This window comes from Scylla paramamosain, chromosome 1, assembly GCF_035594125.1.
Source record: "Scylla paramamosain isolate STU-SP2022 chromosome 1, ASM3559412v1, whole genome shotgun sequence".
NCBI lineage: Eukaryota > Metazoa > Arthropoda > Malacostraca > Decapoda > Portunidae > Scylla > Scylla paramamosain.
In genome coordinates, this window is record NC_087151.1 from 41,809,119 (window position 1) to 41,827,692 (window position 18,574).

The window sequence follows — 18,574 nt, forward strand, 5'->3', positions numbered from 1 at the left end:
AACCTGTATGTATTCTCTGTATAAATGTGTTGAGAGTAATGAGCATGAGGACTGCATGTGCACGTGGTGAGGGCCAGTAAGCCTTGGACGGGCAGGTGTTAGTCACCACACCACACTTCCAGACACTGAACAAACATTCTGATTTCAGGAGGAAGAGGAGGCGGAGTTTGCCCGGCTACTCAGGGTAAAGAACAGACCAGCTGACTATCCCTACTACTGTGCCGCATACCACCACTCCCTCCATCCCTACCCTCCCTCCCTCCTTCCCCCAAAACTTGCACGTAGCATATGATTGATAACATGCTATTGTTATTCACAATCTTTGATTTTTATTAGGTTTAGTTTCAATTTGAGTATGTGTAATGCTTATCAATGCTTGTCTAAAATTTCTTAGATAAAAATGCAGGCATATGAAGATTATGATTTGGATTGCTTCAAATGATTCCTCATTAAATTAAAATGCATATCTTATCAGCAGTAGTCCACTGTGTTTTATTTGTATTGCTTCATATAATTCTTTATTAAGCTAAACTGCATACCTTGCCAGCAAATCCATTGTCTTCTAAAGAAAGCTGCAATGCAATAAAGCAGAGGCAGTATAGAAGTGTACTTATCTATTATACATGTAAGACATCTGTAGTACTTTGCTTGCCATCCACATACCCAAATAACCATTACTGAAGGAAATGTTCTTCAGAAGTGTGGCTGGAGCATTAATATGTGCATAGACCATTCTTTCCCTTTGTTTGCCATGGAGGGTGTGGTGGTGATTGCAGCACATTAGTAAGGAGTTGGCAACCTTGTGCACATTAGATGACCCGTTATGATTTGTTACTAAAACATTTACTTATTACTTTATTTGGATTTGGTTTTTATCCATATATGTGTGCATATTTGTTTTCAGGAGAGTGTAGTGGTATATTATCTGTGCAGTCTGTGTTGGATCTGGGGGACACAGCATTCTTTTTTTCCTATTATTTATCCCTCACCAGTTAGTCACCGTGTTACTTATTCAAATGAGAAAAGCATTACGCTTTTCCTAAATTGTATAATTTACATATATATATATGTCCCTGAGACCCAAACAATGCTTGCATGACCTGCACCACTTGACTCTCCTGACAGCATAGACAGTGTAAGCCTTTCTGTAAACAGTAGTCTTTTTCTTTCCTCTTTTTGTCTGATTGGTATTCCTTTAGTTCACTTGTGATAAGTCTTGATTATATATTCTTGGTGAAATGAGCCATAATAATATTCAGCCATGGAAGTCTTGCTCACTGTGCCATAGACAGAGTCATGAAATCATTATATTTTTTTAGAAGCTTGTTTTGATTGGAATCAGTGGTGTACCCAGAAAAAATAAAAGGGTGGGGTCAGTATATATATATATATATATATATATATATATATATATATATATATATATATATATATATACTGACCCCACCCTTTTATACTCGTATATTCTGGTGTTTCATGCCCTAGGAGGGAATATGTAGGGAATGGAAAGGCACAAATCCCAAGCCTGCGTGAATTCAAGAAATGACACATGTGATAGAAAATAACACAAGATAAGAAGAAAGTAAAGTTTATCAATCATAATTTTCAGAAATATGGATTTTATGGTCAGAAAATATTATATGTTCGACATGAATAGGCTATGGCCTATGTGAGCCTATGTCATCAAAGAATGTTTCACAAAATAGATCACCTCCTCTTATTCAACTCAGCAGCTTGGTTGTTCAAGTGCTGAACATGCACTAGTCATTCAGCCACTCTACACTGTTTACTGTCAAGCACAAAATATTACCATTAAAGATGGTAATTTAACAGCAAAGTTCAACCTTACAGGTTCCATATGCATCTTGCGTTGCCTGTCACTCTTTGGAAAATTACTCATATTCTTTAAATAATTTGATAATTCATTATGCATTTATTATCAGACTTCTTTTGCTTCCTGGATATTATATGTACAATACTGTGGTGTCTCATGAAAACTACAGTGAATTCACTATCTGTGTAAACAGTGTGCCTTGTGGTATAAACAGTAAGATACTCTGTGTGTTGACAATCATTACAGTTGCCACAGTTGTGATGAATGTGTACCTGATAGCACTGCAAACTTATCAGAGTGACATGTTACAAACTATGATTTTTAAGGGTGTGAAGTTCATTTGTATCACAAAATAATTATGGTACAAATGTAGGGAAAAACTAGTTATTCCCACAAGAATTGTTCATAAGGATAACAGTTTACATAAAAAATAATAGAAACAGTGCTACTACTACAGTACTACTAATACTTTGTTGTCTGTCACACACATAAGCTTTGAACTTATGAGTGAGTGAAGTAGACATGGAGGAAGAGTGAGTAAAGTTGAGGACAGAGAAGCCTGATTGATTGTGTCACAGTGGATGAGACTGAAAATGGATGTGATGAATGCCAAGGTAGTGAAAGGAATGCTTAACATGTCTGGTCACTGTGTTGTGACAGTTAAGACTCATAGTATAGGAGGGGGAGTTGTTTAAAGTAATTAAAGGAGTTTATAGTAAGTGTGTGTGATGGGAGAGGCAAAATTAGGAGAGAGAATTTTGCTTTAAGAACAGAAATGAGACATGAATGTGTGATGTCTCAGTGACTGTTTATTATTTCCATGAAGATAAAAACTGTTGTAGGAAATGTTAGTACAATGTTAAAATAAACTGGAATGGGATAAGCTGTGGTAGCATGTTTGCTATGACACTGTCTTATTAGCAGAGAATGAGAGAGAACTTCTGAGAGTGGTGGATTATTTCCTTAAGATATGCATGTAAGACAGAAACAAGGTGAATGTTTGGAAACATACAGTGAGGAGGGAAGTGAATGTATCTGATTTATTAATACCTCATAGATTGAGTTTGCCAGCCGTAGGCTGATATAAAGTGTTTATTGGAGGAGGTGAGTGAGTATCTGGGAGCAGTGCTAGGTAAATATGGTGAGAAGTTTGTGAAAGGTAGACAGGTCACAAGGTCACTTGCAGCACTCATAAATGGGAAAAATGTGTTTAAGGATGTAAATCAAGGTTTTAAAATTAATATTCTCCAGGTAATACTGACCTCTGGATCAGATACCTGGATGAAGAATAAGGCACAACAGTCAAGTGTGTGCAATGGAAATTACTTATCTGAGAGAGACATGTAGAGTGACAAGATATATATATATATATATATATATATATATATATATATATATATATATATATATATATATATATATATATATATATGCAACATGAAATTACATTTGGTGAGATGGTTCACTTACATTGAAGGATAGTTTGTATTTCCCTTTGTATTTCAAGTATTTCTAATCTTAAAATTTTCATTCAAGTGATAAAATAGGTGCAGACCTATTTACTTTTGTCATTCCCAACTGTTGAATATGAGTGAGTAGCATTTACTTATTAATTTTTCATGTGTAAGAGAGAGAGAGAGAGAGAGAGAGAGAGAGAGAGAGAGAGAGAGAGAGAGAGAGAGAGAGAGAGAGAGAGAGAGAGAGAGAGAGAGAGAGAGAGAGAGAGAGAGTTGGGAATTCAAATAATGCATGATAGTTGTCACCAAGTATAGTGCACTTTTAGATAAAGCCTTTTTGTGTAGAACTTCAAGCCTGTTTGTTGTATATGCATGATGGTTTTTGTTTTTGTATCTGTCATGTAACTGTTAGGTGATCTGTGGTCTGCAAATGACCAAGGACTTCTTTTGGGATCTGTTCATTGTTTGGTGTGTTAAGTTACAGGCAGTGTTGGTTTGAGGCATTAACTAATGAACTAATCTGATTAATGTCTTGCATATGATCACTGCATTGTAAACATTTAAAAATTAGCTTTTCTTGTGTAGTGTTCGCAAAATTTTGTATCGTCAAGTTTTGCCATTGTCATAATTATCCTATTGTTTATTTACAATGATTTGTTATGGCTTGTGACTGAATACCCCAATAAAAGGGGAGAACAATTTGACAAATCCCAAGTAAATTCTTATGTGTCTATATTGTCACTGTAAGAATAGCTTAACTGAGCTATAGCAGGGATTCACAAATAAAGGCCAGATTTTTTTCAGAAATTTATCAGTTTAGAAAGTAATTAATTAAAGTAATTGATATGGTGAAAAGAAAGTATATAATTTAGAATATGCATACTATACATTTTTGCTAAAATCGAATGAAGTGCAAGGAATTTTTATATACAGAAAACTTTGTGTCATCACAGATGATCCATGTCATCACAGATGATCCAGTCTTTCTACAGCTCATGAGCATGTGAATCTGAGCCACCAAATATAGTTGCACATTTATGCAATAAACATTTACAGCATCAACTATGTTAGCTGCAAAGAGTGCTGAGGTAAGATTTTCAGGATCAATGAATTGCAGGATTTTACATTTGATTCTTCACACTGACCAAGTTGCTGTCATAAGATATCAACTTGAATACAGCCAAGGTCTATCATTTTCTGTGATGGACACAGTAGAGGCATTGCCTTGGCAGTGCTTCCCACAGACCATAGGGCAGGGTTTGTGTGTACTCAACATGTCACTGTATCCTCCTGTTCCCTTCAGCTCCCACTCCTTTTGTTGACATTTCCATATTCTTCAGATGGAGGATGAGTATGACTTGGAGGTGGAGATTGAAAGACAGCTTGCACAGGAAGAGGAAGAGATGGCAGAGATGCAGGAAAACATTGCCAACCAAAAGTTAGCACAGAAAACAACAAAGGTAAATAATGGCACCAAATTGGATTTGTGCTTATCAGAATTTGATGGTGAATTACAATTCAGTATAAATAGGATTATGATATAATATGTTACCTCTTCCATGCTTTCTTTCCATCATCATATAATGTTCAGTTAAGATTCATAATTGATTTTGATGTAGCTGATATATATCTGACATTAATAATTGCCCTGTTTTGGAATGAGTACAACATAATGAAACATATATTGTCATTAATATCAAATTGCTAGAGTGGTAGAAAATAAATCCCATGTTTAACTGTTTCATCATCTTTGATGGTGACATTTTTTTTCACATCTCTAACATACTGCATCCGATTGTATGTATTTGTACCACATTAATGTTGCAAATCTCCAGCCTTCTCCCTTGCATTGATTTATGCATTATTCTAATTGATATGTGATTCTGATCCCTTTGATTTGGTTGCTTGGAAATTATATTACCTGTGGATCCCAGCATAATGTCAGGAAATGGTAGCACATGAGGATAGGGATTCTGATGCACACTGTAAGCTAAGGCTGTTAATTTAATGTTATACATTTGTTTAGATTTTGTGTATTTATGGTTGGAAGGAATGGGTTCTAAATGCAAGGTCAAGGAAAGGGATGGAGGTGGTTGAAAGTAAGTGTTTCAGAACAATCAAAAGTGTAAAGTGATTCCATTGCAGCTTGTTGAAGATGACAGATCAAGATGTGTTAATCTTGTCTGGTTCAAAGAATGGAGGAGAAAATTATTGTAAGGACACATAAATGAATGAAAGTCATAAGAGAATTACCAAGAAAGGGATAGAGTTTGAATTAAGGGAGCACTGATCAGCAGCAGTTGAAACTTAAAGTACCTATAAAATGTAAGGGCTCAACCAATAGATAATTTCTTGGCTGTCTGAAAGTCTTCCCTTCTACCATTCTCAGAGCAGATGAAAGTGCTTTCCATTTCTGACTATATATTTAATTGCCAATGAGGAGTCTGATAAGTTTAAACTGACCTATTAGAATTGTAACTAAGTTTAAACTGACCTAGTAGAATTGTAACTAAGTTTAAACTGACCTATTAGAATTGCAACTATCTTTAAACTGTAATTTATTTTATTTTATTTTTATGACAGCAAAATCATACTAAGTTATTACCACAGAACATGCATGATACTTGCATGTTACAACCAGTATACAACAAATTGGCTCAGTGGTGCTATGAATCCATGAGCCCTGGATTGAATCTGGGTTGAGGCAGTCAGTTCCAGCTGTTCATCCTTCATTATAAGTGGGCACCTTGGGAAAAACTGGAAAAGGTGAACTGTAGAGGCCCAGATCTCACAGTGGTCCTGTGTCCTGGGATAAGGGACATCATCCACCACCAGCTCAAAAGGCCAGTGGGGATAAGATGAGTGCTGAGACCACGCACTGTTGTTGCATATGACCTTACCTTTACTTCTTACCACCATACCACACCAAGGGAGGAAATAAACATATATAGATGAATCTAATATGATATTGGAAAAAGTGGCTTAATCTTTTTATTGTGTGATTAAGGCATGTCATGTTAAAATCATTATAGGAGGTTAAAATAATAAAAATAGGTAAGTAGAGAGGTAAAATGATGTCATGAAAACAATGGAATAAAAACTGAAAAATTTATTTAAGGGGTATTCATGAAAGGGAGTAGTGACAGGATACTCAAGGGACACTGGTTTATACTAACCAGTTCATAATGATCATCATGACTCAGGTGGATTTTGGTTAACCTTGACTGTCATGTCATTGTCCTTGTATTGGCTAAAAACACAAAAATAGAATAAATTAATTGATAAATAAAATAAAAAAATAAGAATTTCCAGTAAAGTTTTTTTTGTTATTACATTATTTTCTTAACTTAAGCATTTTTCAGATACAGTGAAACCTCAGTTCTTGAACTTAATTAATTCATGAATGCTGTTCAAAATCTTAAATGATCAGAACACCAAAACTATTTTCCCCATAGGAATCAATGAAAAATGGATTAATCCATTCCCAGACACTAGTTCACCCTGTCTTAGTGGCTTATGACAGATGCTCCCGCAGCCAAGATGGCCGCTCCACAACATCTCCAGCTCATAAATTATTTATCCAGAAAGGATGTATTGAATGAACGTAGTGACACAGAACTCATCAGAAGATATTGTTTAGACCATGCAGGTATTCTCTTTGTCACCAATCTAGTGAGGGAAACCTTACAGAGTGACACAGAAAGGAGTAATCCACTTACTGTCAAAATGAAGGTGATCATAACACTTAGACATCTTGCTGCTGAGAAAACCTACTGGGAAAATGCAGTTGTGTAGTAGTGATGGCATTGTGGATCATTGAGAGAGCCACACGTGGCTCGGGATTATTCCTGAATGCCGAAAACTGTTTGTTTACATCAAGGCTCTTCAACAGGATCATGTTTAACTTATTTCGAAGATTGAATTACTGTCTTACTGTGTTTCTTCTCCAAATACATAAAAATGAAGGAAATATTTATAGAAACTATAAATTAGTAATAAACAGCAGCTTTTGCTTTGCCTTTTAGTATTTGAAAGTAACTTACTTAGTTCAAGAACTGAATTATGGTACACCAACCAAAGCAATTTTGAGTTCAAAATTTGGTTCAAAAAAACAATTTGTTCAAAAAGGAAGGTGTTCAGTAAACGAGGTTCCACTGTACATGAAACACACTTGTACGAGGAAAGCTTTATTTCCGACATGGTAGATCACTACAATATTAATGCCAAATAAAGAATGCACCTCTAGCACTTTTTTTTTTTTAAGTACAGACATTATATTTATCTTTTCTGACTTTTCTTGATTTACAGGATGTGAATGAGACTGTGAAAGCAAAATTCAATAGCAGCAAATACTTCCACAAACCCCTGAACAAAATGTCATCCTTACCATCAAACTTTACTTTTCGAGGACAAAAAGAAATTCTGGAGCAACCAGCAAAGGAGAATAGTAAGTGAAAAAAAAAATATAAGAGTTTAGACCCAAAAGGTCTCTTCTGTAATAGTGACTGGTACTAGAACTTGGGTGTTACAAATTTTCTGAAAAAGACTGAAGTACAGTAGAAGCTCTGAACATGAATTTGACTAATTTAAGTAGGCATTTTATATTATGAACAAAATTTTTCCATTAGAAATAAAGGAAAATGAAATAATTTGTCAACCCCACAAATAATGTGCACAACAATCCCAATCAAAGTCATTTGCAACATAAAAGGATTATCATTAGGTTACAATCATTTTCATTATAAAATTGGGATTATACCTTGTAGCTAACATTACTTAAAAGCATTACATAGTAAAATATCAATGAAATGATAAATAGTAAAAACAGGAGACACAGCATTTGTGGTAGTGACAAGTGAGGCAGATGGTAGATTGCCGACAGACAGTGCTGCCAGGCAGTCTACTCTCAAAATCCCTATACAGTACTATTCAAGGAATGAATCGCCAGAATACCCATTCCATACATAAAGGAATGAATCGCCAAAATACCTATTCCATATATATATATATATATATATATATATATATATATATATATATATATATATATATATATATATATATATATATATATATATATATATATATTATAAAAGCATTGAAATATATGTGATATGCCTGTTCTGCATGTGTATTAAAGTTGTCATGGTAAAAATAATGTACTGCAGCTAATCAGTATTTTATGTTGTACAGAATATATAACATTACACATGCAAGAAGTAGCACTCATATCAGCAGTACAGCAATATTTTTTTGAAACCTCAAAATTCCCAAATCAGGAGTGAATGTCTCTGTCAGGAGAAGGCAGTAAACACTTGCCAAAACAGTAATTTCTCCCAGGGAGGTCTCATAAGAGGTGGGTGATGTAAGGTCAGGAAGTTTAGTCTTTCCAATGGCACCTACCTGATGTGATCTTGTTTATGATTTCTTCTTGTGGTCAGATTTGCTCTCTTGCTTCTCTCAAATATCACTTAATTTCCTTGTACTTTTCTCTCTTTTCTCAAAAAAAAACTGTGGAGTATTGTTAAGGAGGAACTCACCAATAATCTTAATTTTCTATATACAGTCTTTATAATTTATCCACTTGTCTCCTCTGGTCTTCTCTTCCCTAATTCTTGATATTAATTAATTCCCTTTCTCTTGAACCAAACTGCTGCAGGTAAAAAAAAAAAAATTGTTTACCAGCAAAAGCTTGGTTCGAGAGAAAGACCAGAAGGAGCAAGTGGGTAAATTACAAAGGCTTTATATAAAAATAAAGATTGGATTACTAGTGAGCTCCTTCTTAACTATAATAACATAGAAACAACAAAAGAAATACTTTTGTGGTTTTTTGGAGGAAAAGAGAGAAAAGTAAAAATAGAATTGTGATATTTGAGAGAAACAAGAGGGGAGGTCAGACAGCATAAAGACATCATAAATGAGGCCACATCAGGGAGGTTCCAGTGCAAAGGCTAGACCTCCCAACTTTCAGCCAACCAAAACCAGCACCCCTGTGTTATATGTGCTCAAAACAAGGAGCAAGGGAAGGTTCTAGAGGGAAAGGAAAGAAATTAAATTAAAGATCCTGATCCTATAAGGTGAGGTTTCCAAGAAATGAATGATGTTTCATTTCAATTGGAATTTCAGTGTTTCCTCAACAGCCAAATCACTAGTCTGCTTCAACTATTTTTCTCCTCCTGTATGCATTGTAGCAATCCATTATCATTAAATCCAATCAGTTCACTAGGAGGTATTCTGTAATACATTTGCAGCAGCCATCAAATGTCTTGAATTATGTTAATATCAAATTTTAGTAACTTTCCACCACCTTTAGGGAATTTGCATTGTGTATAATGAGCTTGAGTTTGAAAGGCTTAAAGGGTTCAGTAGATCAAATATTCATTATATTGAAATTTGTTATATCAAAAGTTTACTGCAGTGTGTCAATGGGTAAACCCCCCACTAAAAAAATAAATAGATTAAAAAAAAAAAAAAAAAAAACACGGTATCCTAAGCAGGAACTTGGAAACCAGAGAATTTGGCAGACTAGGAGTTCATAATTGCAGTTTTCTGAGTAAAGTCACTAAGACTAACAAATACAAACTCAAATGAAGTGATGATCAAGATAGTGACATGGTATTGTACATGAGTAATTTTATGGAGAAAACAAACCAAGCACTGATAAAAAAAAACACAAATTATGCAAAGTTTAATGTTACAAAATATCAAATAACTCAAGAACCAACTGTATGATTTTAAGGATAAACATATCAAATCAGTTCTTGAAGCATCAGTTTCTAGATGGTATATAAAAATCAATTGTTACTGTCACTTAACATGTAGCCATCATGATAAAATGCACAAAAATGCAGACAATCCAATGGTGAAGAAAAGAAATTGAATGTGGCATCCCCAAGAAACGAGCTGAGCATACATCATAGAAATACCTCCACACCATTGGCAGATTGACTCTGATGTCATAGCTGTTTGCTTCTTCCTGCCACTCTGATTGGCTACCCAATATTGCATCACCACTCAAGATGTTTGGATTCTTCTTCTACGGAGTTGTTGGTTATGTAGTTTTGCATGTCACTGGACCATGAACACATGGTCATCATGTAGCATTTTCAATCCCATATCTCAGTGGGAGAAAAAATTCAACTCACACCATGTGATGATGAGTGTGAAATTGAAGTTTGGCAGATGGTGCTGATCATATGTAATGTTTTTTAACCTTCTCATATATTCATACTGGCAGATACCCAAATTATGTAAATCTCACTCATGTAAGCATTATCAAAGTTCTAAGAAGAATTACTGTCAGCATAATTTCACTGTATTTACATTCAGATGTACAAAAATATATTGAGGAACCACTCAAATCAGGGATAACAAAGTATACCTCCCAAAAATTATCATATCATTCACACCATGCATGTGTATCTTATTACTTAGTATTTAACTAGCAATTTTTTTCCTTTTATATACATAATGAAAGTATGGATTAAATGCAACAGAATTATGGTTTATTAATGCTATTTTCTCATCACAGCTTCTCCAATGACACCTGGCTTGCCAGACATCAGAGTGGAGACATCTCTCAACATTCCAAGGATCAACATCAATGGCATGGGTCTAGAGACTGAAGGAGAGGCATCTAAACCCCCAAGACCATCATTTTCTCATGAAGAAGAGGTATACAATCCTAACCTGAAAAAACCCTCACCAGATGAACCAATCAATAAAGTCTCCATCACCAACCTGAGGCATGAGTCACCCAGCCCTGATTCTGGGGGTGCCAGGCCCAGGTGCAGCAAACCAGTGGCACCAAAGGAGAAGGAGGTGGTGGAGAGCAGCAAGAAATCTATTAATGAAGCACCACTAGCAGAAAGCTATGAAGGGGAGGATGACATTAGTGGAGCTGACAGTATAACACCTACACCTAGCTCTCCGATGCTTCAAGACCCATCTAGTCCACTTAACCGAAGAGCAGCACGGCGCTCACAGTGGAGTAGCCGGCGTGAAGTAAGCGAAGGAGGTGGGTGGAAAGTGAGCTTTGATGACTCTCTCACACAGACACTCATGGCCAGTTTTGAAAATGTACCTGAGCTTGCTGGACATGTGGACATGGATTCCACTTCCTGTTCAGTGTGCTCCAGTGAGGACGTCTCTATTGCATCTCACCTGTCATCTGCTGGACCCTCTCCTATTGCAACATCTGATTCTGGACCCTCTACAGCCCAAGACAACACACAGGTCTACAGCCCTCTTCCACAAGTGATGCCTCCTCCACCACTTGTGTTTGCTGATAATAATAATGAGGAGGAAGAGGATGACCCCACTCTAGCTTCAAGCAGTGACTCCTTCACTTTAGAGGGAGGAATCCCAGAGGTTCCCTCATTTGATTCATCACCAGGCAGTGATGGGATATCCGGACTGTCTGCCACATTTTCACCCCATTCTTCATGTACATCACCTGCTCTGTCTTCCTCAAACAATGAACCAGCAGTAGATTTAGTAAACCATCCTCCTCATCTAGTGAAGTCCTCATCAAACTCAACAGATCATTCCCAATCCTCACAGCCCTCACCAACCACAATCTCAGCTCCATTGCCAGCTCAACATTCTTCTTTTGGTGAACTAACTAATTTTACAAAGCCTTTTAGTTCATTAGGTGAATTGAGAAAAGATGTAACACATCAAAGACCCATTCAACACTGGAAAGCTGAAGGTAGCAAACTTTTATCCAGTATGACAGAGGAGAAGCAATCATCTCCTCTCAGTTTGGGTATAGACCGAAGACAGCCTTTCTGTTTTGAAATTTCTCAGCCTCACCACTCACATCAAGATGGGAGCCAGATGACATCATCCTCGGCTGAAAAGTGTAAACCATACTGTGCACCAACCATTGGCTTACAACTTGGTGATAGTAAGCCAAGGTCAAAGGCACAGAAATCTGCTGGACAGAGGTGTTATATCAGAGGAAGAAACAAATCTCGTCATTCAGGAACAAAATCCTAGTGACAGTGGATATTGTAACAGTGGGGAACAGAGTTAGGGATTTTGTGCCATCCAAATAGTGAATGCCAAAATGTGAGACTGCTCATGATATACCTAATAATAATGAGCACTACCTTTGTGCCACAAAATATTCTAATGCAAGTGCTGCCAAATATGCATAACTAATTCCTGTGTGTGTGAAGTGAACTATCTTTTATATGAGACTTTATAATGTGTTCTGGCTTGACCACACAAGGAATATAAGTGGGTTGTCTTGAGTTAGTGACCTGAGTTGGTGTGTGCTGAGGGAGAATAAGCTCATCTTTCCTGACATATATTCAGTGGCACTTTGCATTTTTAAAATTGTTTTCTCTTTTCAGTATCTTTTGGATGATCCACAAAAGTTGTATACACTCTGTAAATCATTATTATTGTAAAAATAATGATATATGAATTGCATAAGTATTAAATGAACAATTAATGACAATTGTACATAGGGTGAAGTTTATAGAAAGGTGTTCATAGTTGTAATATATGGCAGAGCTGTGATTAGCAATATCAACAAGTAATAATAGAATTACTGAATATGTACAGAAATATACTTAACCCCAAATATTAAACAACTTGAAGAAAAAAAGTTACTGAAAGGTTAATGTTGTGATTTTTTTATAAAGTGAACTATAGATTGAAAGTGTCTTAGACCAAAAGGCATATTCTACATTCCATCAGAGTTCAAGTAGAGATATATCTCTTCTTGAATGTACAGCACTGTAATAGTAAATGAGATATTCTTGGCATTAAGATTCTTTCATCCAAAATTCTGGTCATTGCAAATTATGGGTGCCAGTAAACACTAATATATGGTACTAAGCACTATTGTACAATACAATATTGATATTCTTGAAAGTAGTGTGCAGTCATCCATCTTCCCTCCCCCATCTTATATTGCATACTTACAGATCTTCAGCAACTGCATTTTTCTGTGCACCAGTAACCCTCATCAGCAATTTTTTTTTTTTTTACTTCCTCCAAAGAGTGCATACAACATCTCAGCCTCAGGCAAGAATTAATAATTTTTTTGTTACAAAACAGTGTTAGATGATTATTATGCCTGATATTGCAGTGTTTCAACTGGCAGGAACCTGTGGCCTAACCTCTCCTAAGAGAAAAGTGATTTCAAGTAGATATGATCAATAACACTTTTTTATCTATTTATATTTTTTTTATTCATTTAATCATTTTTATTTCTTATTTCCTATGCTGTTTGCAACTGTGCAAAAAATTGTGCTTTCATGTTGAGCAGCACCTTTGGATGCTTTGGTAAAGGCCCTGGAAACTGTTTCCAGTTCTGTCTGGGAAGCATATATTTTGAGTTATCAAACATATGTGATGAGAGAAATATACTATATGTTTATTAGCAACTGCCATTACATATGTGTCTTCAAATAAGTATTTCTTGCAGTTACTGCAATTATTATTTTTATATTTTTAATAATTTTCTGTTTAAGTGTATATTAAAAGTTGTGCATATTTTAGGTATACCGTTGAATTCTTCCAAATTGGTACCTAGGATTTTTTTGTTTTATTTTTTGTGTTCCTTTATACTGAATTCTCATTTTAGTTTTTCCAGATGCCATCTATCATGTATGAGAAGTGGCTGCTTTTATTGGAAAAAATATTATCTAACATCTAGAATACTGGAGCCTTCTTGTAAAAAATTTCTTTGGAGGAACATTCTGAAGCTTACCTGCATTTTGTGTTCTTCACCAAAAGGATGTGGGATACAGTAGGATATTGCCGCAGCCAATAAAAAGCAGCCGGATTCTTTAAAAAGTCATAAAGGTTTGTTTAAAATATTTAACTTCCATATACTCAGGTATTTCAAGTTATATGTTTAGTGCATATCTCTTCCAGATGATTCAGAATGCCTCATGGGTATCTTGTTCAAATCCTGTGTTCTAACTTAGAGATGAAACAAACGTCTGTGAAGATGTGTAAAATGCACCGACCATTTAAAAGCCAGTGTCATGTGCTTGCTCACTACTGCCAGTTCCCTGTCTTTAGAGGTTAAACTAGAGCACAACAAGATTCCTTGATGCCTGTACAAAACTTATCTAACAGCAGATAATCTTTGCAGCATGAATGTAGTCTGTATGTGTGACAGAATCTGGAGTGAAGATGGGCACCTAATTCTGCTATAGAAATCTTGTTGTGTTTTAGTATAATGTCTGATAGGATTGGAATTTTTTTTTTTTTTTTTTTTCCCTCTTGAAAATTAAAAAAAAATAATAATCAGATTTTATATTTTATTCAATGTTTTTTTTCTTTTTTAATATATACGTACATATACTTTATTAATCACAATCTTAACCCAAAAAAGCAAACAAGATAGAAAATCTGGCTCATAGTATATATTTATAAAAACTATAAAGAACAATTCTGAAAAAGATAACTTAAGTAAAATCTTCACATTTCTGTGTAGTACTTGTAGTAAATTCCAATAAATAACCAGAAGATATTATCTTGATTTTATATGATTGGAATCAATGAGATAAATGTTATTTGAAATAACCTTGAACTTCCCATGAAGAATTAATTTGGAATATATAACTATGGACGCACCAATTAGGGATAACACAGATAGTAAAAAGTCCCTTAATCTGAATGACAGGAGAATACCAAAGTCATCTGAATTGGCAACAATTTTAGAGTTGAGATGGTACCATCCAGAACCTAGGTAATACATACATGATGTGTATGCAATATTCATAATATTTTAAGTTTCATATATATTAAGTTTTAAAAGATTTTATAATCCTTTTACAAGCTCCTAAGACTACATAGATGCCATATGTGCACTATTTATGGCAAAGGACCTCTACACAGAGCCAAATTTATAAAATGAACAACATTAAGTAAAAGTTTTTAAAACATGAGAAAGTACAATAGGATACACGGCAACAAACATGATTCATTTCAATGTAGCATTCATTATGGCAAATGTGTGTTATGGTGACTGAAGAACCTATGGGAAACTAATATTGCTTCCAGGGAACCAGACAGATATACAAATAATTCCACAATTTTTTAAACATTACATAAAAATGAGCACATCTGCACTACTGCATTTGAGATAGCACAACAAATATATACTGCCTAGTCCTAAATTCTTACCATCCCGAGTCTCATGCATTATCACCTTGAGTTTCGTGCTGCTTTGACAATTATCGGTCACATTTACCTATTGTTGGCATCATGCATATACATATACTAAACTCCCATAAGTTGGAGATGGCTCTCTCTCTCTCTCTCTCTCTCTCTCTCTCTCGTTGAAAGTAAGAACATTCCTAGGGATTGCTAAATAAAATGAGACTGCTTGACGATGAAAATGGAATTACATATACAAGTGAGAAAGGATGAAGTGAAAATTACATAAAATAAATGAGGGGAAAGAGCTAGGTATTATTCCAAAAGCAAGAGTTAGGTGTTACTCCATTGTCCCTTGTCTCTGACAGATAAGGTGGGGAGGAGGTGACAGGGAGGGAACTTTGAGACAAAAAAAAAAAAAAAAAAAAAAAAAAAAGGCAGGAAAGGACAGGCAGCAGACAGGTGAGCAGCAGCTCACACAGCTGGTGAGTTAGTCTTGCAAGTTTAGTTTGTTCTGATTAAATTTTTATTAAAATTTCAATGCTCGCACGAATAGTAAGTTTGTCTCGCCAGTTTTGGTTCGTTATTCCAATTAAATATTTATTGGACTTCCAGTGTTTGCACGAGTGGTGAGTTCATTATGCCAGTTTTGGTTCATTATTCTGATTAACCATTTATTAAAATTTCATTGCGTTATGGCAGTTGTACATTATAATGACCATACGTTGTCGCCTACCCTACTGTACATATAAAGATTATTTCCAAAATATGGAAACTTGATGAAAATAGCTTTTAAAATACGAGATATGTGAAATTCGCGGCTTTAAAAATATGAGATGTGTGAAATTTATGGCTTTTTTTACTCGTCTTCAAAATCAACATAATCATGGTCTTTACATTTTTGGTTAATGTCATCTATACATTGCTTCTATTATAAAAACAAATTTTGCACTGTAAGGTAAAGATTTATGAGTGTCTTACCTTGATGACTGCTGAGTGAAACTGGATGCACTAGGCCAGGAGCAGAACCTTGTGTGGTATGTAACTGATCACTGGTTTGTTTACTCTTTTGTGTTTTTATGGTCATGCTCTGTGTTTCCTCCTGATTGTGTTATTCATTATGATGTAATGATATTAGTACTTTGATATAGTAATAATCATATGTATTATTGGCATAGATAATACAAAAAGGTCTGCAAATCATGAAGAAAAATTTTAAATTAAGTGAAATTTCAGAATTTCTGCCACCTATTTTCAAATTAGATATATGGGGCACCAGGTTAAGGGACTTTTACTACATGTGGTAGCTAAATCATTACAGAGGCAGAGAATACAAGCATTTTCATAGAAAAGTGTATGGTTTACTACATTTCCCACAAATTAAATTTACCTTTCAACATTTTGTTATTATGTAAATGCTTAGATTCTAAGCCCTTACAAGCTCTGCCCACCTGACCACTGAAGAACAGGCCAAAAGTCAGGGTGTCTTGCTACAGGGGGAAAAACTGTAGTGCAGTCCATTTGTGAGGCATCCCTCACAGAAGCTGCAGCAGCTTTCAACCCTCAGTGCTTAAAACTTATGGCATTTTGAACTGAACAGCCAGTCTTCCAGGGGTTGTGATATTGTTGGTTAAATAAAAGTACATTATATAGAGCCTTATTAGCTATTTATGTTTCTGTTATTATATCTAAAGATGAAAAAGACAATAATATACAATGGGTTGTTTATGACATACTAGATCAAAATGATATCTGATGTTAGCCAGGGGTGACTCACAAAACATGCAGGATGGTATAGTAGGTATGAAATGAAATTTTAAAATGCCTCTTTGTTGTTATTTTCACAATAATTGCACATTTTGGTGGCATATTTCATTACTTAGATATCTCTGTCTTTGTTATCTAGACAGAATGCAAATATAACAAGATATTTTGTATCATTAGCAATTAAGAAACAAGGAGAAACTTGTTGTAGGCAGCATGTCTGGCTACTGTTCAGGTCATTGGTCACTCACTAAGGACTCTTTACTCATTGCTCACAGTCTACATTGTAATGGCCACTTTTGATCCTGTGTATCCCTTGTCCTACTTCATCACCTGTGCAAATACAGGTTATTTTGCTGAGTATTTTAGCCAGCATTTGTTGTATTAGTCATATCTCACACTACATTACTGCATTTTACCAGAAGATGATAATGATGTTGAAAGACGAGGCTCAAGCCAAGATGGCCACTCAGATAATTATCTTTAACTGACCCAGCAAAATGCCACATGGCACTGGAAGGATTGATTGTTCTATACTCACTGCATACAAAATGTTGTTCATCTGAAAGAGTTCAAAACAATACATGATTTTTCAAACGTTTTTCATCCTTGAGTGACTTGCATCCAGATAATTCTGAATGCTTGAAATTTCACTGATAACAATACACACACATTGGCATGTTTTTACCTAAGATGTTTGTGTCATTACCCATTAGTAGCTGTTGTCCTTATGTTCTGCCCCTCTACTTACTCATAAATTTGTACAAAAAGAAATATAATTTTCAAAGCTTCCAATTACAATAAGCTAGAAGGTTCCAAGACCCTTTGAAGGCATACATGGAAGGAATGCATTAAAACTGCTCACCTCTAAAGGGCTTGCAAATTACTGAAGACACTTGTATTCACTTCAGTAAAATATGAAATTTAAATAAAGTAATTATCTTGATTTACATGATTATTTTTTTCTTTAATTTTAATAGATTAAAATTAGATTATTGTAATCACAATAACCAAGGCGAATGGCAAGCATACTTACAAGTAATCTTGATGTACATATGCTTTCTCTCTCTATATTAAGGTATATAGTATTATGACACAATAAATCTGTTTGGCCTGTAAGAAAATATAATGACATGATAACATTGGTCCAAAATTCTGGACATTTGGGAGTGGAACATAATCAAATGTTGCCAAAATACCAGTGACTATAAACTATGGTTGCTTCGTATTGGCCTGTGGCAATATCTGGTGATATGTTAAATACCATCAAAGAAAATAAGGCAATATATATATATATATATATATATATATATATATATATATATATATATATATATATATATATATATATATATATATATATATATATATATATAAAGCTTCATGTTTAATG

At 34.9% G+C, this 18,574-nt stretch overlaps 1 protein-coding gene and 1 long non-coding RNA gene across 13 annotated transcripts in view; one reads left to right on the plus strand and one right to left on the minus strand.

Moving 5' to 3' along the window:
- The window catches only part of LOC135105760 (voltage-dependent T-type calcium channel subunit alpha-1I-like), a 150,682-nt gene extending 137,835 nt beyond the window's left edge, over positions 1-12,847 (plus strand). For 10 of the 12 annotated variants that reach the window (XM_064014224.1, XM_064014260.1, XM_064014251.1 and 7 more), the window contains 4 exons: positions 149-184; positions 4,632-4,751; positions 7,600-7,738; positions 10,823-12,847. In XM_064014224.1, coding sequence (XP_063870294.1) covers positions 149-184; positions 4,632-4,751; positions 7,600-7,738; positions 10,823-12,291 — 1,764 coding nt within the window. In that variant the 3' untranslated portion in view covers positions 12,292-12,847. The remainder of the gene's footprint in view (positions 1-148; positions 185-4,631; positions 4,752-7,599; positions 7,739-10,822) is intronic. The other 2 variants (XM_064014233.1, XM_064014311.1) reach the window with 1 other exon arrangement.
- Positions 12,848-14,563: 1,716 nt separating this feature from the next.
- Positions 14,564-18,574, minus strand: part of LOC135105829 (uncharacterized) — an 18,706-nt gene continuing 14,695 nt past the window's right edge. Inside the window, exon 3 of the long non-coding RNA XR_010271025.1 lies at positions 14,564-17,743. This is a non-coding gene — a long non-coding RNA (uncharacterized LOC135105829). The remainder of the gene's footprint in view (positions 17,744-18,574) is intronic.